At 41.7% G+C, this 25,209-nt stretch overlaps 2 protein-coding genes across 5 annotated transcripts in view; both read right to left on the bottom strand.

Moving 5' to 3' along the window:
• Rsu1 (Ras suppressor protein 1) overlaps nt 1-5,512 on the bottom strand; it is a 224,164-nt gene extending 218,652 nt beyond the window's left edge. For all 4 annotated transcript variants that reach the window (XM_045135296.1, XM_045135298.1, XM_045135297.1 and 1 more), the window contains exons 1-2: nt 5,387-5,512; nt 5,127-5,238 (exon numbers count right to left, since the gene is read on the bottom strand). In XM_045135296.1, coding sequence (XP_044991231.1) covers nt 5,127-5,235 — 109 coding nt within the window. In that variant the 5' untranslated portion in view covers nt 5,236-5,238; nt 5,387-5,512. The remainder of the gene's footprint in view (nt 1-5,126; nt 5,239-5,386) is intronic.
• A 6,482-nt stretch (nt 5,513-11,994) lies between these two features.
• Nucleotides 11,995-25,209, bottom strand: part of Cubn (cubilin) — a 255,894-nt gene continuing 242,679 nt past the window's right edge. Inside the window, exons 65-67 of the mRNA XM_045135128.1 lie at nt 22,242-22,407; nt 20,006-20,241; nt 11,995-12,466 (exon numbers count right to left, since the gene is read on the bottom strand). Coding sequence (XP_044991063.1) covers nt 12,359-12,466; nt 20,006-20,241; nt 22,242-22,407 — 510 coding nt within the window. The 3' untranslated portion in view covers nt 11,995-12,358. The remainder of the gene's footprint in view (nt 12,467-20,005; nt 20,242-22,241; nt 22,408-25,209) is intronic.

Raw genomic sequence — 25,209 nt, 5'->3', positions numbered from 1 at the left:
AAAGAAGAAGAAAAAACAAACAAACAAACAAAAGGCCACAGGAGATGATGGGATACTTGCTAACCTGTAGCTTCTGGTAAGTTACCTGTCTTCTTTTTTTTTAATTTTTTATTTATCTATTTGAGAGCGACAGACAGAGAGAGAAAGACAGATAGAGGGAGAGAGAGAGAATGGGCGCGCCAGGGCTTCCAGCCACTGCAAACGAACTCCAGACGCGTGCGCCCCCTTGTGCATCTGGCTAACGTGGGACCTGGGGAACAAAGCCTCGAACCGGGGTCCTTAGGCTTCACAGGCAAGCACTTAACCGCTAAGCCATCTCTCCAGCCCTAAGTTACCTGTCTTCTTGATCAGAGTATATGGAGACCCAGAGATGAATTCCAAGTCAGTGTATCTGCAACAGGAGAGTGACATCGGAGGAAAATCAGTCCTGCAGGCTTCCCAAAAGAGAAAGGGCTACTTGGTCAGCATGGCCTTGACTTATCCTAGCAGATGACAATGCTGAGAGTCATAGAACTCCTCACAGGTCCCTAAAAGTCCTCTCTTACAGCACCATTATTGACTTCCAAAATATATAATTCTGGCAGCCTACAGGGTCTTAATCACCCAGTATGAAAAATATAACTATAATATAAACAAAGATTCAAACTAATAGGCTCCCCTGTCTGATGCTGGCTTACAATACTAAACTCTAACATTAACTCATGGTTTCTGTCTTTCCCTGATTACTTCTAAATGGCCCCGTCTCGTCCCACTTGCCTTAGCCAGAATCAGAACTATTCCTTGGGCCCCCTCTTTCCTTAGCCCTTACCCTAAATCATCCAGGGATAAGTACATTGCCATCCCAACAGGCACTCTCAAAAACTTAAAACTCTCTCCTGGATCCCAAAATGTCCTCTTGACACTGATGTCCCTCTGACCTCTCTTTCTTGCCCCAAGCCCTCTATCCCTCGCACCTGAGTGCTCATCCTCCCCTTGCACCTGGTTTCGATGTCATAGGTGTTGACAAGGGTAAGAAGCTCAATTCTTCCTTCTGTCCTCTCACGGGGTGCGCAGAACCCATCTTCCTCACCTTCTCTATAACAGATGTTGCCAGCAACTGCTCTGAAGCCAGCTCAATACACAGATGGTACGAGAGACATCTCTATTTCATTCCAGACCATCTCGCAACAGCATGGTTCACTGACACTGATGTAGAGTGTTCACTATCAATCTCACCACTGTGCCACGTCTAGCCACACGGAACTGTCTCCTCATCACCTGCACTGAAGGGAGCCCCATGGACTGTATTATCAAGCTTCTCTTGTAAGAACTCACTGCCCCTACAGATGACATAAAGGAATTAACTTTTGTCTCTTATTATTAACAAAAGGCTGGAATGTTAGATTGGGACAGGCTTCCAAACTGGAAGGACACCAAAGACAGCAGGATAGTGACAAAGACAAGGAAGTGGGTTATCCACATTCCTCAAGAAATACCCCAGACATTATCCCTTCCTTGGCTAACAATGTCCCCAGGTCATGGTTTCCTGCCCCCTTGTCTGATAAGGGCCCTAGTCACTGTTCTTGTCCCACATACCCAGTGGTTTGCACCAGCTCGGTCACTCCCCAACCTCATACCCAAGTATTCTGACAGCAAGTGGTCCACTGACTGCCCTCTTAATTTTTCTCTTGATCCTGGAGAGATGGCTCAGTAGTAAAGTGGGGGAAGACCTGAGTTCAGATCTTGAAAATGGATGTAATCCCACTGTGCCTCAGGCTAGAAGCAAAGCAGAGACAGAAGAATCCCCAGCAGTGAGTCTGAGAAAGTGGCAAACAATAAGAGACCCTGCTGCGCACACCTGTAATCCCAGTGCTGGGCAGGAGGCAGAGGTAGGAGGATGGCAGTGAGTTCAATGCCAGACTGGCACTACATAGTGAATTCCAGGTTAGTCTAAGCTAGAGTGAGATGCTACCATGAAAAAAAAAAAAAAAAAAAAAGAACAAGAAAAAGAAGGTGGAAGGTGAGAACCAACACTCCAAAATTATCCTCTGCTCTCCACATACCATGACATGTACACACACACACACACACACACACACACACACACACAGAATTTGTGGTGAAGAGGGTCAAACTCAGGACCTTGTATATGCTAGGCATAAGTTCTACCACACAGTTACACCTCTAACCTAGTGCACAGGTGGTAACTGAATTCCACTTGAGAAGCATGCTTCTAAAGGGCATTCTAGAACCTTCCAGTGTGGCGGTCAGGGAGTTAACAAATGCAGTTGCTCCTACCAACAATATCATAGGAGATGGAATTTCCAAATTTACTTTCAACCATTCCAAGGATATGAATACTTTTTCTTAACCATCCTTTTGAGAAGCTATAGAATGATCTTACTTTTCACCACTCTGGGTTATATCGTAACTTTTTTTTTTTTTCAGGAAGCAAGTGGCTATCTTTTCTTCTGTAATAAGAGTCAAGGCTTCACAGAGATAGTGGGAGCTGAAATGAAACAGCTACACCAGTCTTCCCTATTGTGAATATTCCATGGAGGCTCTTCTTCCAAAACTGAGGAGTAAAAAACTGCTCTGCTCCTTCCAAAACTGACGAATAAAAAACTGCTCTGCTGAAAGAAAGCTCACACTTCAGCCCAGGGGGAAAGGACGCTGCAGGCGGAAATGAGAGGCAGGTCACACTGATCAGGGCATGCTGAGTGCTGCTCAGCCTCTTCTTTGACCACAGGCCCCCAAATGAACATGATCACAGAACCAGGCACCCTCAGCTGCCAACTCAGTGCCAGAAACATGTGTTCTGTTATAGCTACCACAGTCATGTTTACTACAAGAGCTCAACACCTATCAAGAAGGCTGCAGGTGGGATTGGTGGCACATGCCTTTAATCCCAGCACTTGGTAGGCAAAGGTAGGAGGACCACTGTGAGTTCAAGGCCACCCTGAGACTACATAGTGAATTCCAGAAATCAACCTGGGACAGAGCAAGACCCTACCTTGGGGGGAAAAAAAGATTGAGATGCGAAACAGTACAAAATCTAAGTTTATAGTAGGACTCTTCACAACTGGCACCAGATGTAAGTTGTCTACAACTTCTTTTCACCCTCTTCCCTTTTGCCAAGAAGTAACAATAGCATCAACACCAACCTGTGACCCAGGTACAAAGCATGGATTCACAATAAATTTGCTCTGCTTATTTCATGCCTACCAAGCTATCTACAGTCTTTAAGGTTTTTATTTATTTATTTTTATGAAAGACAGAGAAATTGGCATGCCATGGCCTCCAGCCACTGCAATCAAACTCCAGACACAGGTGTCATCTTGTGCATCTGGCTGCATGTGATGTGGAGAGTCAAAGATGGGTCCTTAGGCTTCACAGGAAAGCACCTTAACCACTAAGCAATTTCTCCAACCCTCTTTAAGGTCTTTTGGATACTCTTCCGAATTCTCTGTCGTCATATCCTGGACTGGCTCTCATAAACTCATAGACTTAGCCTACATTCTTTCCTTCACCCTTAAACATTCTGGGGTACCCACTGTGTTACAGGCACTACCATAAAGAATGCAAACATGAATACTGTGTAGTTTTAGTCCTCCTGATAACCCAGAGAAGAGAAAGTTAAAAAGATAAGTTAGGGGCTAGAGAAAGCTCACTAGTTAGAGGTGCTTGCTCTGCAGGCCTGTCAACCACAGTTTATATCCCAGCACCCACATGAACCTGAATGAAAAGTGGAGCACATTAGTATCAATCGTCCAACAGCAATGGGTGGTGGAGTCAGGAGAATCCCAAAGATACTGTGCAGCTACTCTGGACTTTCCAGTGGCAACAAGAGACCCTGTCTCACACAAGGTAAAAGGAAGGAGAGCGCATACACCTTGAGATTGTCCTCTGACACCATGTGTGCCACAGTAATGACATGCCCATACCCATACATCACACATACACATACATACACACACATACATACACACACAAAAGAAGAAATTTAAAACCTATGTGACTTGGGTCATGAAGCACACATGTTCAACTTCAAAGGGCAGTCACTGTCAGCTTGCATTTATAAAGGCTGATGTTCTAGCACATTCTTGGCAGGTAAATAAAAAGATGACAGATAAAAGAGTGGAGATGAGGGAAAACAGTATTGCAAAGACACGAAGGTATGACTGCTCTTGTTCAGTCAGGGAAACTGATTCAATATTGCTAGTATATCAAAGGCGCGAAAGAAATATTTGTGGTCAGAGGCAGAAAGGCCTTTTATATCCAGCAAGGAACTTGAAGCATTATTATCAGTAAGGGTTTAACAAGAAAGGCTAAACTGAAGTCACGTGCAGCTTGGTGATGTGTTTTATTTCACTTATAAACTATCTTTCAAATATTGTAATTAGATCCTATTTTTAAATAATCAAGAAATTTCACATAAAACTCTGGATAGGGGCTTCTTTAAAATAATCTGGCATTATTGAGCTGATGTTCACATATGGTACCAACTATTTCCATGTGTCTAACAGGTAATGGAGTTCATGACCATCCACACGAATGCTGACTTTGTAATCTCTGATTTTTAAGGAAAAGCAACAAAATAAAATAGATGTTATTCAATGATACCTTTGAAAGCAATACAGTGACTACTAAACTGGACATTGAAAATGGAGGCAAGATGCAAGCTTGGGGTGCAGTGAACAGGCAAAACCGGAGGAAAAGAACGCCACAGGAAAGAGTAACAGAGATGTTAAAAATACTCCGTGCACAAGAATTGTTACAGGTTATATAGCTTTTGAGGACTGTTGGTTTATGAACAATGAGTATATTAGGAGAAAGGTGAGTCAAAAATGATTTTCAAATAAAACTTAAGTGGCTATTAGGCAACTGTGTGGGAAAATGCAACCCAAAGCCACCAATCTGCCCGAACGGCTGACAAGGGACTCCAGCAAGGGTCCTGGGTGGTTCTCATCCTGTTTTCCAGTCAGAACTGAGAACAAAGTGGCTGCAAGCTTAGCTTCTGACAAGGGATGTTTGCAAGCAGTGAGAGGCGAGATCTAAGGCACTCCAGGATCTGCTCCCAGGACCAGCAGTTTGTTGGCGAAACCTTTCCAACTCTCTCAGGGGCAGGGCTCCATCCGAGAACTTACACAAGCCGCTGACATCCAGCATGTTGGAGATGCCCCGGTCACTCATGTCCACTTCCGGCTGGTTCTTCTCCCGGCTCTCCTCCACCAACTTTTTCAGAGACTTGGACATGTTCTGTAGCAAATGACAACAAAGCACGTGGGCGACGGGAGAAAGGTGGGGGAACCTGAAGGGTCGGCCAGGGTGGAGAGTGGACACCGGCGGGGCTGGAGGACGGGCCGCCGGGGAGGGGGTCCCACCCGCGCGGGCCGCGCGCACTCACCGCGGGGGGCAGCGCAGGCAGCTGGGATGCGCTCGCTCGGCCACCGGCGCAACGGGAACCGACCAGGGACACGCCCTGCCCCGGCGCTTGGCGCACGCGCAGGCCCGCGCTCCTGCTCCACGCCCCTGGCGAACCCCACACTTCCCAAATTAGGAGAACTGGTTGCGGGACGTGGCTGGCGGGCGAGGCTCCACCCACAGAGGAATGTGGACCCGAGGCCGGCCAATCACGCTCGTGGCCCGGCGTCGAGACCCCGCCCACACGCCGAGCTAATCCCACGCTCCTGCAGCGCGAGACTCTAACTGGACCTGAGAGGGCGCTTGCGTCCTAACGTGGGCGCATGCGCAGTAGGTTGGCTGAAGGGCGGAGTTCTGTGGGCGGAAATAGGGCGATTTGGAGCCCGGGGACTGGAAAAGTAGTAGTGACTGAGGATGCGTTGTAGCTGGGGAGATCTGCGTGTAAAGTACTCTTCGCCGGTCTTCTTTCCTTGGAGTTTCTCCTCCCGCCAGAGTTCGCCACGCAGGCGCCCTGCAGCTGGCCTCTAGCAGGCCTGGCTGAGGCGGGCCGCCGCTCTCAGGAGCTCCGCTAGACGAGAAGCCGGGCCAGGCCGGGCGCCTCACTGCCCGGGTCTTGAAAGTTTGTCAAGTCTATTACCTAGCAGTTTTGCACCTGACGTTTTGGTCTTGAACAATAGGAATCTGACTCAGGGTTAAGTCATATAGACTCGCATCTGCGGATCCTCAAATCGTGGCTCCCTGTTGTCTGCCAGTGTCTCTTCCAAAGACAACCAAATTCTAAATTATGACAAAACTGCTGACTTCTGCCTCCCAACTTCTTGACAGTCTGTCACCCAGTTACAGCCGAGCCACTCAGCCTAAAACCTGTTCTTACAGACAGCTTCATACTAAGAAGTAAGGGTTGATGCCAGGTTTATTATTCCACGGGTGTGTAGACAAGAAAGAGACATGCTAGAGACATACGCATGCGTGCACTGAACTAGTGGGATAAAAGTATCTCCTCTTAAGTTTGAAAGCACTTTCCTGTTTAAAACACTCCGAATAAGATGGTCCCACTTGCCTTAGCTCTCTAATCTGTAACAGCCTTTTGCTTTCTCGAACTAGACATTAAGAGCACTGATCGGATGTTTTGAATGTTCTTGGAAGTGGATTTGTTTTATGTTCCTTTGTGCTTAGGTTTAGGTTATGGGTTTTTGGAGAAATACCACTAAAGTAGTAAGTATGGCTTTCCTAGTGCATCAAATGAAACTAGTTTCTTTGTGATATTGGTGACTACCAGTTTTCTCCACCATGAGGGTTAGTGTTTTCCTTCATAAGATTACCTCTCACTTCATCCCCAACCCCACTGCTTTTACATTACAGCTTCATGGATTCACTTATGGCCTGAAAGCAACATTTATGAGTATATCAATAGTTTAGTGACTAGAATACCTACACCAGTATCAATTTGCCTGCCTGAGGCTTTGATGCCTATCAGTGAAGCCTCCGGGCATTGCACTTTGGCAGTAGCAAAATTGTACCTTGCCTCTTACTCTGAGGAATTGGCTTAACACAAGTTTTTCCATATAAGAACATTTAGGCCAGGTGTGGGAGCATGCATCTGTAACCTGGGAACTGAGGCCAGAGGATTTTGAGTTTGAGATAGGCTGGCTACAGAGCAAATTTGAGATCAACATCAGCCACATAAGAAGACTATGTGTCAAGACAAGAAAGATAAGGACAGGACAGGAAAGAGATCAGACGCAATGATGGGAGGGACAGAGGAAAGGGAGATAAAAGAATAGATGGCTGTACCTTGATTCATGCAGAAAAGAAGACAAGATGGAAGCGGGAATGGTGTGTTGTGAAGAACAGACATTAGTTGATGGAGTTGTGTGACTGTCTTCTCCATTTTTTCAGTGTGCTTAGTACATGTCACATAGTAAGTGTTTAGATGAATTTATAAATGACTGATTATTGTAAAGCAGAAGAAAGGAGAAAAGGAGCTAGGTCTTACTCAAAAGAGTAGAGCTAGAGTTTTCCAAGATGAACTACTTCACAACTCACTGAACCCATTTCCCTTTTGCTATATGTGGAATTGTGCCATGGTTCCCTTCTCATTGCTGAGACAAAACTCCCAGCCAGAAGCAGCTTATGGGAGAAAGGGATTTATTTCTGTTTACAGACTCAAGGGAAAGTGTCTTTGTGATGGAGAAAGCATGGCACTCATAGGAACTTTTCATCTGGTCATACCTGGGTGGAAATATTCTAACTACGGGGTTTGGAAATGGGCTAATCAACCTCCTCCAGCAAGGTTCCACCTCCCAAAAGCTCTACAATCTGGGGGTTAAGTATGAGGTTTCATCACAAACACATGGTGCTATCATGGACACTTCATATTTAAATTGCAACAAATTATATTGCCCTTTAAGATGACTATCCCCTAGTTCATTAAAAACATATTGTCTATGTCCTAGATTGCTACCTTGAAATACTTTTTTTGTCTCTTTTTTTCTAACAAATTCCAACTTTAATATATTCCTTTTTACTAGTGCATGTATCCATGTGGTATATACACTGCTTCACAGCACCCCATATGCTGGCCTGTGGTAGGGTACGCTCACCTGTAGTGCCTGGAGCAGAATTCTGGGTGTCACTTCATCACTGTTCCACTCATTATGGTTTGAGCCAGAGTCTTTCTAATCCTGAAGCTTCCCAGTTGTTTTTTTTGTTTTTGTTTTCCAACCTTTGTACTTAGTAGGTTTCTGCTCTCCTACTGGACTAGGATTACAAGCACTTGTGGCTATATCTAGCTGTATAAATGGATTCTGGAGATTTAAACTTGAACAGTCTCAGGTTCTAAGCTTTTGCAGGAAGCACATTTGACCACTGAACCATATCTCTTGCCCTCAACTTTAAAATTACATACAGACTTGCTGTCTTAAATTGCATACACACACTTCCTGGATACCCTAGAGTGTCTTTCAGTGAAAATGACTCTTGGTACATTTTACTAAGATAAAATTGTCTATTTTTTGACAGCTATGCAGTGCTCATCTTGCTTTCATACAAAGCCCTTACTCACTTCATGTTACTCCATAATCTGCACCTTGGTAATTTGCTTTTGGGACAAAGAGCAAGATTATATATTTATCCCTATTAATTCATAGTGTGTTACCAATCTAGGATCAAGCAATGGTGGTGCTGAGAGAAGTGGTGAACTTGAGGAAAAACCTACGTGCACACAATGTAAGTACACTTAAGATTGAGAAATGTTACCTGTGTCCTACTCAAGGACAGGTTGACATATGTAATTCTTTGTTCTATGGATCTGTGCCTTGTTTATACTTGACAAAAATAGAATAATATATTTGATAATAAATATAATTCTGGTTTAACCTGAATAAAAATAGGCAGAATTATATTTCAGGATTGGAGTATGAGTCTCCTTAAAACATCATAAAATATTACAGAATACATATTTTCAGGGAGGCTATAGGAGAACTCTTTGTAGGGACTTTATTTCCCATAACTCGATGATATTTCATTATAAATCCTTTCAAGACAAAATATTATTGTGTTCTCATTTTTTATAGTATCAGGTTGGAAAAAAGCAGATAAAAAAAGAAAGAGAAAACATAAATTAAAGTTTAACTGAAAATATTGGGAATGGCAAGACTTTTCTCATACTAAATGCACAATACATAGAATGTAATGTTTTGGATGTCAATGTCCAAAGGTGGAAATAATGCATATGCATTGGTGAAGAGACAAGAGGAAAAGTTACAAGAGGTAAATAATTACATCATAATGGATATTAAGGGTTTTTTTTTTTTGAAAAAAGAAAAGTGTAACTGGCCAAGAATATTTAGTGCAAAAAGACAACTTATTCAACAAAGGGTATAGGGAATTTTTATATCCACTTGCAGAAGAATTATATTGCTGATCCTATACAAATATCAGATCAAAAGGCACCAAAGACTTCAAAAAAGAAAAGTGTAACTGGCCAAAAATATTTAGTGCAAAAAGACAACTTATTCAACAAAGGGTATAGGGAATTTTTATATCCACTTGCAGAAGAATTATATTGCTTATCCTATACAAATATCAGATCAAAAGGCACCAAAGACTTCAATCTAAAAGCAGAAACACAGAAAGTACTGGAGAAAGAAATAGGGATCATGATCCTGGATGTACTTAAAAAAAAAATTTTTTTTTGTTTATTTATTTGAGAGCGACAGACAGAGACAGAAAGAGGAGAGAGAGAGAGAAAGAGAGAAAGAGAGAATGGGCGTGCCAGGGCTTCCAGCTACTGCAAACGAACCCTAGACGTGTGTGCCCCCTTGTGCATCTGGCTAACGTGGGTCCTGGAATATCAAGCCTTGAACCGGGGTCCTTAGGCTTCACAGGCAAGCACTTAACCTCTAAGCCATCTCTCCAGCCCCCAGATATACTTTTTGAACAGGACCTCAAATAGCACAATAAAAAGCCCCCAAGAATCAGCAAATGAGACTACATGAAATTTAAGAACTTCTGCACAGCAAAAGTAATAATTGTCAAAGCAAATAGCCTTCAGAGTGGGAGAAAAATCTCTGCCACCTATACTTCAGACAGGTGGCTAATAACCAGAGTTTACAAAGTGCTGCAAAAATTAAACACCAGAAAAAAAATCAATCTATCAATCATTAAATGGGCTAATGAACTAACTGAACAAATATTTAAAAGAATATGCACAAATGGCCAACCAGTATTTAAAAATGATAAAAATCACTATTCTTTGGGGATTAAATCAAAACAACCTTGAGATACCATATTACCCAGTCAGGATGGCTAGCAACCAGAAAACAGACAAGGAATTCTGGCAAGGATGTGGAGGAAGAACTCTTGTCCACTGTTCGTGAGAGTACAAAATAGTGTAGCCATTAGAGAGATCAGTATGGAGGTTTCTCAGAAAGACTTCACATATGACCCATCTGTACCTCTCCTGGGCATATATTTTAAGGATGCCACTTTCTCCTGCAGAGATATTTTCACATGTATGTTGATTACAATAGCTAAGAATTGGAAATGGCCTAGATGTCCACTGACAGATGAATGGATAATGGAAATGAGGTACATATACACAAAATGGAATTCTGATCAGCAGTATGGACAAACAAATTTAGGAACTTTGCAGGAAAATGGATAGATCATATTGAATCATTAAGTGAAGCGATTCAAACTCAGAAACACAAAATCTGCATGTTACCTCTGATATATAAGCCTTAGCTTGTAATATATATAAGTATGTATATGTAGGGGGAGAAATGTGAATAAAACCTATAAATCTGTCCCAAAAGTAAATTGCCAAGGTGCAGATTATGAAGTAACAACATGAAAGACAGAACATTAAGAAATGAAGTGGAGGGAGGCTAACAGGATACATATGATCTGTAAACAGAAGGAGGGAAATACAGGGGGGAGGAAATTGGGAATGAGAGAGAAGTGAAGGTAAGAAGGGGGATGGGAATCAATTAAAACAAATATTTGAAAAGGCCAAAAAAGGGTAGGGTTTGAGTCTAACGTCTCCCACTGGCTCATGTGTTTGAATACTCAGTAACCCAATGGTTGCACTGTTTTGGGAGGTCATGGAATGCTTTGCTAGAGGAAGTCGTCTCTGTGGATATTTTCTTCCTGTCCTAACCTCACCTGCTCTGCTTACTGGTTGCCTGAAATGTGAGAAGCCCTGGCACAGGCTCCCGATTTTACAGCCATTTCACCAAGCTTGCCTTCTGCAACACAATGGGTTGAAACCTTCTGACACCAAGCAGAAATAAATCTTTTCACACTTAAGTTGCTTCTGCCAGGTATTTTGTCATAGCCACAAGAAAAGCAATGAATATAGTAGGAACACACTCACACACACACACCCATATCTATAAAGTATGATATACGTGAGAGGAAATGGTGCAGTGGTAAATATGCTTAGCTATTTTTACTTTAGTCACATGGTTTAAGAATAAATGGATCTCTGGAGACTTTAGGAACCCTGGAGGCTCCTATTTAGAAATGATGGATTCCTCTCTTCTGACATAGACATCCTTCTTGCTGTCTGTTTACAGGCCCTGGACACATCCTCTGCAATCCCATCTTCTGAAGTTGTAAACCATCCTCTAGCTATTTCTGATCTCTGAACTACTTCAGTCTTCCAGCTATGATGAACACATCTTTCTTGTGACCCATCTACATTTGGGTAGAGTGTGAGTGACAGAGCAGGATCACAGTGATAACTTTGAGTTGAACTACATATAGTAGATGAGTAAGGGAAAAAGAAGTATTCTTTGTGTACAGAAATGTGGAAGGAAGAACGAGAACAAAGAAAGAAAAAGGATTCTCTTTCCAGTAGTATGGAGCCACGAATAATAGAGTGGAGAATACACAGTCAGATTCAACAGTCAAGACCATGCACGCTTCTAGGTGTGAGTTGTGAAAAGGCTCAACTTGGCCTTCAGGAAAACTTGTGTTGGAAAGCTAATGGTAAGAAGCAGAGTTCCAAAGTCATAGCAAACTCTTCTACTGTTAAGCCATACTGAAAAAGCAAATTGTAATTTGTTCAAAATTAATGACACATAATTGCATAACTGAATAAAGTTTATTCCCACCAATTTTCCATTCACAGTGAAAATAATGCATCTATTATACTTTTAGTTTTTAAAAACTTACAACAGAAAAGCCACAACTGTTTCAACCCTTTAAAGAACCTTAAATAAAATCATCTAAAAGAACAGTGTGTACAGCAAAGAGAAAAGAAGTTACACTCTGCATTCAGAATCACCCACATTCATTCTTTCTCTGTACTTCCTGTGCTTTGGCAAAAGCCACAGAAGTTTAGCCCCTGTCGGGACCCAATCAGAATGGAAAAGGCAGAGCTGTGTCCAGTGTAGGGTCTGATGGCGTTTCAGCATAGTCTACGAGCCAAGGAAGCTCGGCTTTCTCTTCAGGTCTCCCATGTTAACTGAAATCCTGAAGGATTCACTGAATATTCGGCATGAAATTTTATGAAGACCCGATTTGAGGAAGCCACAAAGGGTGCTATGTTGCTGTCCTAAAATTAAAAAAAAAAAAAAACAGTTTGTATTTAAACAGTTTGAACATTTTTCTAGAACTTTTAGTCTAATAAAAATGTATCACGAGGACTTCCAGTTAAGATGGCGGCGTAGGTACTACGCCAAAGCAGCCTAGGGGGGAAAAAGACCAAAAAAACTCAGCAGAATACACACTTTTACTAAAAAGTGAGGTGTATAGGAAATTGAGGCGGCAGCAGAGAAGTGTAAGAGTTATAGAGCATCCAGAGCCTGCACAGGCGGGAACGGCGGCTCCGGCAGCTCGGCCAACCGCAGGAGAAGCTAGGTGCGAAAATTTCCCCTCGCACCACGCTCTCCGCAACTCGGGAAACGTGAGGGGAGAGCGGCAGCGAGCAGCGAAGGAGAAGACCGCGAGGTAGAAGCACACGTGGAGCAGCGAGACAACCAGAGCAGCCGCGGCTCCCTCCCCTCCCCTACCCCAATGCCTGAACCCAGCTCCAGCGAACACAGCAGCGGCCCGGGACCGGCCATGCCAACTTGGGCTGACGGCGGGACCCAAGCAGGAGCAGAGTTCGGCAGCAACTTCAGCAGCTCCAGCACCGGTACCAGCGGCCCCAGCAGCAGCAGACCCAGGAGCGGCAGCGGCGGCAGATCCCGCAGCAGCGGCTTCGGGGGGAGCAGCGGAGGTGGACACGGCAGCAGCAGCTTCAGCAGCGGTGGTGGCTCCAGTGGTGGCAGCTACGACATCAGCAGAGGCACCAGCAGCGGCTCGGTTTGCCCCGTAGGAAAAGCAAGTGCCCAGCTCCAGAAATCAGAACAGCAGCCCGACGACCCAGGCAGCAACTTGACTGAGACCAAAATCACCCAAGGTAACTGGGATTGCACCAGGGAAGGGTCTCACTTGGTCACAAGCTGACTTGGATACCTCAACAAACCAGAAATGTAAACCTCTTTGTTGATAGAGGATCTGGCCATTATAATAACTACTCTTGCATACATACTCGGGGCTGTTTTTGATTGAATGTGTACAGTGTTTAGTTAAATTTTAGAATCTACCTGTATTTTATTCCACTCAGCCTGCTTGAATACTCCTATAGCAGGGAAACTCAACCCCTAAGAACATCTTTGTAGATACTCTGAGAGTCTTAAGAGCCACACCTAATATCTTAAGGTCCTACCCTGAAAATATATTACATCAAATCAATTGATACAGCTAAGAATACACAGCTAGCTAGAAAATCCAAGCATTAACTTAATCCAAGATGCAAAAATATATACATTATAACACAAGAAACACTAAAAAGCAAGATGATATAAATCCACCTAAAAGTATTAATGCATCAGAAATGTCCTCCAGTGAGAAAGAGTTAGAGGAAATACCTGAGAAAGAGTTCAAAAGAATAATTATAAATATGTTCAAAGAGGTCAAAGAACACATGAAAATAATCAAAGAAGAAATCAAAGAGGAAATCAAAGGAATCAAAGAAGAGGCAGGACACCAATTTAATGAAATAAAGAAGGCAATACAAGACATAAATAGGGAAATAGAAATAATAAAGAAAAACCAGTCAGAATTACTAGCAATGAAGAACACAGTTAATGAAATAAAAAACTCTGTAGAAAATCTCACCAGTAGGATGGATGAGGGAGAGGACAGAATATCTAAGCTAGAAGACCAGGTGGCAGACCTAATGCAGTCCAACAAAGAGAAAGACAAACTTATAGAAAAGTATGAGTGGGAATTTCAAGATATTCGGGACACTATGAAAAGATCCAATATAAGAATTCAGGGCATAATAGAAGGAGAAGAAATCCACTCCAGAGGCATAGTAGGCATCTTCAACAAAATCATAGAGGAAAATTTCCCCCAAATTGGGAAAGAGGTGCCAATACAGATACAGGAAGCCTTTAGAACCCCAGCCAGACAAAACCCAGAAAGAACCTCTCCTCGCCACATTATAATTAAACTTCCAAACACACAAACCAAAGAAAAAATATTGGAAGCAGTTAGAGAGAAAAATCAAGTTTCCTACAAAAGCAAGCCCATCAGGATTACAGCAGATTATTCAACACAAACTTTTAAAGCCAGAAGGGCTTGGAGTGATATATTCCAAGTTCTGAAAGATAACAACTGTCAACCAAGGTTACTTTATCCTGCAAAGTTATCCATTCAAACAGATGGAGAAATAAAGACATTCCATGACAAAAGCAGGTTAAAGGAGTATTTGAAGACAAAACCAGCTCTACAGAAAATACTTGATAGAATCCTCCATGCTGAACAAAAGGAAAAGCACACATATAAGGAACCTAGAAAAAACCAGCTATACTCAAATACCAGTTAACAGAAGAGAGCACAGGTAGAACCAGTAACACACACACACACACACACACAAAATGGCAAACATAAACACATACCTTTCAATAATATCTCTTAATATCAACGGTCTCAATGCCCCAACGAAAAGACATAGATTTGCAGACTGGGTTAAAAAGCAGGATCCTACAATTTGTTGTCTCCAAGAAACTCACCTTTCTACAAAGGATAGACATTATCTTAGGGTGAAAGGTTGGAAGACGGTGTTTCAAGCAAATGGGCCTAGAAAACAAGCAGGGGTTGCTATCCTAATATCAGACGGGGTAGACTTTAGTCCGACGTTAGTCAAGAAAGATAAGGAAGGTCACTTTATATTGATTAAGGGCACACTCCAACAGGAGGACATTACAATCCTAAATATATATGCACCTAACATGGGGGCTCCCAAATTCGTCAAACAAACATTATTAGAACTAAGGTCACAGATAACACCAAACACAGTGGTGGTGGGTGACTTTAACACCCCACTCTCATCAATTGACAGGTCATCCAGGGAAAGAATAAACAGAGAGGCATCTGGACTAAATGAGGTCATAGAAGGAATGGACCTAACAGATATATACAGGACATTTCATCCAAAGGCTGCAGAATATACATTCTTTTCAGCAGCACATGGAACATTCTCTAAAATAGACCATATATTAGGACACAAAGCAAATCTTAACAAATTCAGGAAAATTGAAATAATTCCTTGCATTCTATCTGACCACAATGGAATTAAACTACAAATCAGTAGCAAGAAAGGCTATAGAGCATACACAAAATCATGGAAACTAAACAATACACTACTTAATGATGAGTGGGTCAATGAAGAAATCAAAAAGGAAATCAAAAAATTTATAGAGTCAAATGATAATGAGAACACAACATACCAAAATCTCTGGGACACAATGAAGGCAGTTCTAAGAGGTAAATTTATAGCCTTAAGTGCCTATATTAAGAAATTAGAAAGGTCACAAGTAAACGACCTAATGCTTCGCCTTAAAGCCTTGGAAAAAGAAGAACAAGGCAAACCAAAAAGTAGTAGACGGGAAGAAATAATAAAGATTAGGGCAGAAATTAATGAAATAGAAACAAAAAGAACAATCCAAAGAATTAATGAAACAAAGAGTTGGTTCTTTGAAAGGATAAACAAGATTGATAAACCCTTAGCAAATCTGACCAAAAGAAAGAGAGAAGAGACACAAATTAATAAAATTAGAGATGAACAAGGTAACATCACAACAGATTCCAGAGAAATTCAAAAAAATTATAGGGACATACTATAAAAGCATATACTCCACAAAGTATGAAAATCTGAAAGAAATGGATGATTTCCTTGATCTATATGACCTACCTAAATTAAATCAAAATAAGATTAATCACTTAAATAGACCTATAACAAACATGGAGATCCAAACAGTTATCAATAATCTCCCAACTAAAAAAAGCCCAGGCCCGGATGGATTCACTGCTGAATTTTACCAGACTTTTAAGGAAGAGCTAACACCATTGCTTCTTAAGCTTTTCCAGGAAATAGAAAAAGAAGGAATTCTACCAAACTCTTTCTATGAGGCCAGCATCACCCTGATACCAAAACCAGGCAAAGATAGAACAAAAAAAGAAAATTACAGACCAATCTCCCTCATGAACATAGATGCAAAAATTCTCAACAAAATATTGGCAAACAGAATACAAGAGTATATCAAAAAGATCATTCACCCTGACCAAGTAGGCTTTATCCCAGAGATGCAGGGATGGTTCAACATACGCAAATCTATAAATGTAATACATTACATAAACGGGTTGAAGGACAAAAATCACATGATCATCTCATTAGATGCAGAGAAAGCATTTGACAAAATCCAACATCCCTTCATGATAAAAGTCCTACAGAGACTGGGAATAGAAGGAACATATCTCAATATAATAAAGGCTATTTATGACAAGCCTACAGCCAACATATTACTAAATGGGGAAAAACTGGAAGCTTTTCCACTAAAATCAGGAACAAGACAAGGGTGTCCACTGTCCCCACTACTATTTAATATAGTTTTGGAAGTCTTAGCCATAGCAATAAGGCAAGAGACACACATAAAAGGGATACAAATTGGAAAGGAAGAAATCAAGTTATCATTATTTGCAGATGACATGATTCTATACATAAAGGACCCTAAAGACTCTACTAGCAAGCTGTTAGAGCTGATCAAAACCTACAGCAATGTAGCAGGATACAAAATAAATACACAGAAATCAGTAGCCTTCATATATGCTAACAACAAACACACAGAGGATGAAATCAGAGAATCACTCCCATTCACAATTGCATCAAAAAAAAATAAAATACCTTGGAATAAACCTAACCAAGGAAGTAAAGAACTTATACAATGAGAACTTTAAAACACTCAAGCGAGAAATTGCAGAAGACACTAGAAAGTGGAGAAACATCCCTTGTTCCTGGATTGGAAGAATCAATATCGTGAAAATGGCAATCTTACCTAAAGCAATCTACACATTTAATGCAATCCCTATCAAAATTCCAAAGGCTTTCTTCATGGAAATAGAAAAAACAATCCAAAAATTCATTTGGAATCACAAAAAATCTCGAATATCTAAAATAATACTGAGCAACAAAAAAGAGGCTGGTGGTATCACCATACCTGATTTTAACCTATACTACAGAGCCATAGTAACAAAAACAGCATGGTACTGGCACAAAAACAGACATGTAGATCAGTGGAACAGAATAGAGGACCCAGATGTAAGCCCAAATAGCTATAGCCACCTGATATTCGATAAAAATGCCAAAAATACCCATTGGAGAAGAGACAGCCTCTTCAGCAAATGGTGTTTTGAAAACTGGATAAATATCTGCAGAAGGATGAAAATAGATTCTTCTCTCTCGCCATGCACAAGAATTAAGTCCAAATGGATTAAAGACCTTAACATCAGACCGGAAACTTTGAAACTGCTAGAGGAAAAAGTAGGGGAAACCCTTCAACATATTGGTCTTGGCAATGATTTTCTGAATACAACCCCAATTGCTCAGGCAATAAAACCACAGATTAACCACTGGGACCTAATGAAATTACAAAGATTTTGCACCGCAAAGGACACAGTGAAAAAAGCAAAGAGGCAACCTACAGAATGGGAAAAAATCTTCGCCAGCTACATATCTGATAGAGGATTAATATCTAGGATATACAAAGAACTCAAAAAGTTAAATAATAAGGAATCAAACAGGCCAATTAAAAAATGGGCTATGGAGCTAAATAAAGAGTTCTCAAAGGAAGAAATACGAATGGCATATAAGCATCTAAAAAAATGTTCTACGTCACTAGTCATCAGGGAAATGCAGATTAAAACTACATTGAGATTCCATCTCACTCCTGTCAGATTGGCCACCATCATGAAAACAAATGATTATAAATGTTGGCGGGGATGTGGAAAAAAAGGAACCCTTCTGCACTGCTGGTGGGAATGCAATCTGGTCCAGCCATTGTGGAAAACAGTGTGGAGGTTCCTAAAGCAGCTAGAGATTGATCTACCATATGACCCAGCTATAGCGCTCCTAGGCATATATCCAAAGGACTCATCTCATTTCCTTAGAAGTACATGCTCAACCATGTTTATTGCTGCTCAATTTATAATAGCTGGGAAATGGAACCAGCCTAGATGTCCCTCAACAGATGAGTGGATAATGAAGATGTGGTACATTTATACAATGGAGTTCTACTCAGCGGTAAGGAAAAATGAAGTTATGAAATTTGCAGAAAAATGGATGGACCTGGAAAGTATTATACTAAGTCAGGTAACCCAGGCCCAGAAAGCCAAGCGCCACATGTTCTCTCTCATATGTGGATCCTAGCTACAGATGACTGGGCTTTTGCGTGAGAATGAAAATACTTAGTAGCAGAGGCCAGTAAGTTGAAAAGGAGACATAAAGGGTGGAGAAAGGAAGGGAGGAGGATACTTAATAGGTCGATATTGTATATATGTAATTACAATGATTGTAATGGGGAGGTAATATGATGGAGAATGGAATTTCAAACGGGAAAGTGTGGGGGTGGGGAGGGCGGGAATTACCATGGGATATATTTTATAATCATGGAAAATGTTAATTAAAAAAAAATGTATCACCCATTCGGGCATGGTGGTGCACGCCTTTAATCCCACATTCAAGAGGCAGAGGTACAAGGATTGCTGTGAGTTCAAGGACACCCTGAGACTACAGAGTAAATTCCAGGTCAGCCTGGGCTAGAGTGAGACCCTACCTTGAAACCCCCCGCCAAAAAAAAAAAAAGAAGTGTCATCTAAAGGAGCCTTCTAGAATTTGTATTCAACCTGCAGATAGTTCTAGAATAATTGCACCAAGAATGAATGCATGTACTTTCCAAAGCACAGTGAGGGTAGAATATGGGGGAGTTACCCTTTGGGGTATATGAAAATGTCCTGTTAGTCTTCTACATGTTTCTACATGTTCAGTTTCTGAAACACACTGAGCAGTGGCAGTTACTTTACTATAACACAGAACATCCTGAGATCCTCACTTGCTCAGTGTCTATGTTAGCAATGTAAGGGACTGCATCATTACTACACGGCCCAAAGTCACTGTATCTTGTGTGCTATCCTCTTGTTTTACTTTCTTTAATTGTGCTCATGCTTAATATTTCTATTTAACATTTGTGAAATGTTAGAGAAATTAGTGACACTTTCTATTTAAGAAGGAAAGCAAGAAAACAATTACATATGAAACTATTTATAAAAAATGGCAAAAAATGTGAATATTAAAAATTTTTAAAACTGACACATCTAGTTAAATATTTTGACTTAATGTGACATTGGTCTAAATGTTAGTCAGTGCCTCAGTTTTCCTTTATCTGAAAAGTCCAAGGTAGGCTTGCCCTCTCTCTTACACCATGGGGTCAAATAGGGTTGAAAGGCTGAAAGCTACTGGAACAAATGTGCACTCATGCACGCATGCACGCACGCGCACGCGCGCACACACACACACACACACACACACACACACACACACATAGGCTTTACAAGCCAAATATAAAATAATGCCACTGGAACACAATGACCACCAGATGGTGCTCATGTTCCCAAAATAACAAGAAATTTTCGATTTGCAGTAGGCTTTGTGGTTTGTATTTTGCATCGCTATCTTCATGGCTTAAAAGCCACAAGTAGTTTTACTCACTTCTCCACAGTATGGTCCGTAGGGTGGAGAGTTGGCATCCGGTCCATTGTAGAGCATGAGGTAGTTGTGAATACAGTTTCCTGGATCGTCAATGACGATAAAGTAAAACCTGATAGTGACAGGCCTTCCAGCAGGAGCAATGAGGGTCCACTCGCAGTCAGTGTTATTTGGGTAAGTTTTAGGATAGCCAGGACTGGTGAACAAGCCACTGGCTCCAAATAGAGTCCCACCGCAGCCTGCAGAGAAGGAGTGGTCAGAAGTGATATTCATCCAAGTATAAGACACACCACCTAAGGGTGGTGATAACACTACAGCCTCTTCCTCAGGGGCTGAGAAGCTGAGGCAGAAACATCCCTTTCTTTTGGTTAAGGTCACCTGAGACCTGCTTCCCCATCATGTTCCTGTCCCAGCTATCATGACCCAAAGAAAACTTCCTTTAGGACTGTTTTTGCAGACTGCAGTCTGGGAGCAGGATGGAAAACAAACACCAGACTTAAATGAGGGTTCCGTTGCTAGGTGTGCTCTGATGGTGGAGAGCTCTCCCCATGCAGAGCTGGTGGCAATGATCTCAAAGTGAAACGAAATTAAGATGCTGAGGGCTGGAGAAATGACTTAGCTGTTAAGTGCTTGCCTGTGAAGCCTAAGGACCCCAGTTCGAGGCTCAGTTCCACAGGACCCACGTAAGCCAAATGCACAAGGGGGCTCATGCATCTGAAGTTCATTTGCAGTGGCTGGAGGCCCTGGTGTGCCCATTCTCTCTCGCTCTCTCTCTCTCTCTCTCTCTCTCTCTCTCTCTCTCTTCCTGTCTGTCGCTCTCAAATAAATAAACAAAAAAATCAAGAAAAAAAAGAAAATAAGATGCTGAGAGTGTGGGATTACAGCATTTGACACTTTGTATTAAACTGATTTTACCAGACCCAAAACTGACGTTCCAAAATACTTTAAGTCAGAGCTCCTTCCTTACTAGTGCTTGTTTAATTGATTTGCTCATCTGTACACAAAGGGACCCTGAAGAATGGAGTGGGAGCACTGTGTAGCTTGTGCAGCTCAATCTCAGGTTGGCCTCATACTCATGGTCCCCTGCCTCAGCCTCTCAAGTTCTGGCATTACAGGTGTAGGCTACCATTGTAAGCATTCCTTATTTCCTCCAGTTAATCAAGAGTAAAGATAGGGCTGGAGAGATGGCTGAGCAGTTAAGGTGCTTGCCTGCAAAGCCAAAGGACCCAGGTTCAATTCCCCATGACACACATAAGCCAGGTGCACAAGGTAGTTTATGCATCTGGAGTTCATCTGCAGTGGCTAGATGCCATGGCGTGCCCATTCTCTCTCTCTCTTAAGTAAATAAAATTTTAAAAAACAAATAAAGATAATCTGTAAGCTTCATGAAGGTGTGAGGATTTGTTATCTGTGACAATGTTGATAGAATCATCTACTTACCCTTGTTATATTTAAGACTCATTTTTAACACTTTTATTTTGTAGGTTTTCAGGTACTTGGGGACAGTTCATAAAAGTATTGCTCCTCTCTTGAGCTAAATGTTTGACATGACTTAAATTTCCTCAGCTATTTAACAAAGTCAGTCCAAACTGCAAGGAGATAATAATCAGCCAGAAAAAGCAATTAAGTCTCAGTTCTGGCCACAAAATGACATGAACTACAAAGAGAGCAGATGTTCACATGTGTGTTAGCAGTGTGGCCTTTTTGCAATGTTCTTTCATTAAATTCTCAGAGAGCTACATACGCAGTTAAACCAAAAGTCCAATGTTTGACAAGATAAAAAATTCATATAGTTTTTTTGTTCTCTTTAAAAATATTTTATTTATTTATTTGAGAGAAAGAGAGGGGGCAGATGGAGATGGGGGAAGAAGGAGAGAGAGGGAGAATAGGTACACCAGGGCCTCCAGAGCCACTGCAAACAAACTCTAGATAAATGTGCCACCTTGTGCAACTGGCTTTATGTGGGTAATGGGAATCAAACCTGGGTCCTTTGGCTTTGCTTGGCAAGTGCCTTAAACTCTAAGCCATCTCTCCAGCCATAATTTTAAATATTTGATATATAAATATTTTCTTTTACATATATGCATATAAATAAATGAATGTGGACATTTTAATAATCTGTACTTTCATTGTTCAAAATCTTTTTACAGAAAATTGCCAAGTACACAGCTACTATGGTAAAGTCAATAATATTCATCACACCTACATGGATTCCCCTTAAAATGTGAAAATATCTTACCAGATGCTGATGAGGTCCAGACAATTTTATATCCATGTCTGGAAAGTGCACCATTGCTCTTAAATCGTAGGTATAATTCATTATTTTGAGAGAAGACGGGGCTTGGCACCAGAGATCCACAGTACTTGCCAATGAGTGGTGCGCTACTATCATGTCCATTTCTTACCTATAACAACAAGCCATTCATTATTATATCATATGACACCTTTTCCTGAAGTAGGAGACAACTTGAATGAGGGCTTTTTGTTTTGTTTTAGGCTTGGCTGTTTTCTTTTGACACAGAGTCTTGCTGTACAGCCCAGGCTGGCCTCAGTTCCCACCCTTCCCTCACTTTCTAGAATGCTGGAATAAAACTTTACTACTGTGTGTCTTTACAGAGTTTTTCGGAAGCTTGTGCAAACGTGGCGTCATTTCTAGGAGAACTGTTCAAGCTGTCCATCAAAACCCATTTGCATTTGGACTTAGCGACACCTGCAGCTACAGCAATGGCACGCCCCAGCGAAAGTCTTTTGGTGCTCTAGTTGGTTCTGTGGTCTTACAATGTGTGTACATGTGCATGGAAGCCAGAAGTAAGTCAATATCTAGTGTATTTCTCAATCACTGTCCACCTTATTGTTTGAGACAGAATCTCTTACTGAACCCAGAGCTCCCCAGTGTTGGCTAGTCCAGCTAGCAAATCCTGGGAATCCTCCTGTTTCTGCCTCCTCAGTTCTGGGATTACAGCCACACACAGTGGGGTCCAGCATTTTACATGGGTGCATGGAACTCAGTGGAAAGCTTATTACGAACTAAGCCATTTTCCCATTCTTGAAGAATGTAAAGTGAATTTTAAAAGGTCTGGAGAGGCAACCATATGGTCTGTTTCTAATCATTCCACTTTATTCAGTGCTGTGTGGGCCCACAGGGAGAGATTTCCCACTGAAAAGTGTCAAGTACCTGTGAAAAACCACAAGGTACAAGATAAAGTAAAATTCAAAACAAAAAATGGTTTATCTAAGGGAAATGGAAACAATCTCATACACCTATAAAATTTCTATCAGCTGTTACTTTTTTGTTTCAATCCACAGCTGGAGGAGACACTAAAAACAGGATATGTGTTTGTGTAGGGAGGGGATTCAGCTGTGGATTCCAGTGAATTCATCCTCTTTCCTAAGCCTGCTTGCAACTGTTTACTCTTAAGAGAATTCATGGAAATACCTCACAGGCAAATTGTAGGCTCTACAAAGATATATGTGCTGGTTCTACTGATCCAAGAGCCCTTCTATTCTCTTTAGGATTCCTTTGTTTTAAACTTGGCTCACTGCAGCTTGTCTTAAGTCACACAGCTGCTGCACAAGTGTCACCCTTGACTTGCTGGGCAGTGCCAATCTAAAGAGACTGCTTCCAGGCCTATGCATTAGTGAGCGGGAAAGAACTATGCTGTCCTACTGCCTGGTGTTGGGCTCTTCTACTAAATTTAAACAAAGTGGCTTTGGCCTGGACCAAAGAGCTGATTATTCACAGATGGTATGACTGTCATATTTGAGAATGCTGAAGCCACCACCAAAACCTTGCCTTTGGGTCTCTCTTAAATTACCCTCAGGTCCTCTTTTAAATTACTGCTGCTCTGAAAGGACAGGCATAGTGCTAATAGTTTGCAATATTCATTTTTCTCTTCATAGGAGGATGGGACAAGTGAGCATAGAGGCACATCTGAAGCACTAAAAGACCCTCGAGAGGGTCAGAGGCACTGAAGTCACACACCAATTCACAATGTGGTCTAGCGCCTGTACTTCTCTACTCACACTGCACTCAAGACTTCTTGTATGAGATTTCCTTTCCCACTATAGTTCACATGGATGGAATGCTGAGGCTTCCTGCTAGAGCTGCCAAGAAACTATGCTCACAGTTCTCCCTCCAGACACCACACTCCGCTGTATTTGACAGGCCTTCCTTGTAGCTTCCTCTGTCTGCTGATTGGATAGGAAGTGGATGATTAAGTCTATGGCAGAGGCAGAGAGAGCAGGGAGGCACAGGTCTAATCTAATGCTGGAAAGCAAGTCTTTACTTCCCAGCATCCTGCAGATGAATGGCCAAGGTTAACTTGGACCAGGAAGGGGCAACATGCATTTGAGATGAATTAAGACTGTTACTCAAAGTTAGTGGGATGATTCTATCTATTGTTTCTTCATATGTCCTTTCTTCTTGTTGTTTCTGCTAAATACTTCTTACAAACACTATATTTCCAAGATGGGCAAGCACATAAACCCATGTTTAATACTAGACTGACAAGTACAATGTGCCATTTCTCTGCTCGTTTCCTCCCTTCTGCCTGTACTTCCTCCCTGTTTCCTGTCATGGCCATTGTTCCCCTGAGAAAGGCAGGAGATGACTCTGGGAATTCAATGTGCTGTGTGTTACAGATACTCACTAACAAAGAATTCAGACTGATTCTATGTAGAGAGCTTTTCTGGATAACAAAATGCTATATAATGAAGTGTGGGGAGCCAAACTGTGCAAAGACAGTATCTAGGGACACCATTCTTCCTAAAATGAAGACCACACACTGGGTGGATAGGCCAGGGTGGCACAGGGCCAGGGCAGCTGAGGTTGGGACAAGAGATAAGAAAGGCAAAAAGCCCTCTGGAGTTAAAGACAGAAGAACAAAAGAAGACAGCAGGAACCAGAGTGGTGGTGCACGCCTTTAATTCCAGCACTCAAGGCAGAGGTAGGAGGATCACTGGGAGTTAGAGGCCGCCCTGCAACTCCATAGTGAATTCCAGGTTAGCCTGTGATAGAGTGAGACTTTACCTTGGAAAACAAAAAACAAAAACAAAAACAAAAACAAAAAAAGCCAGCAGAAAAGACAGCTCCCAGTGAAGAAAAGCAGCATGTACTCTGAGATGTCTATCTCATGAAGGTTAGATCTGACATGGACATGCTACGTTCCCTGATTTGATTATTACACATTGTACATATACATAGAATG

Source organism: Jaculus jaculus, chromosome 15 (assembly GCF_020740685.1).
Source record: "Jaculus jaculus isolate mJacJac1 chromosome 15, mJacJac1.mat.Y.cur, whole genome shotgun sequence".
Lineage (NCBI taxonomy): Eukaryota > Metazoa > Chordata > Mammalia > Rodentia > Dipodidae > Jaculus > Jaculus jaculus.
Note: the sequence above shows the minus strand (reverse complement) of the source record. Positions and strands in the feature narration are given on the sequence as shown.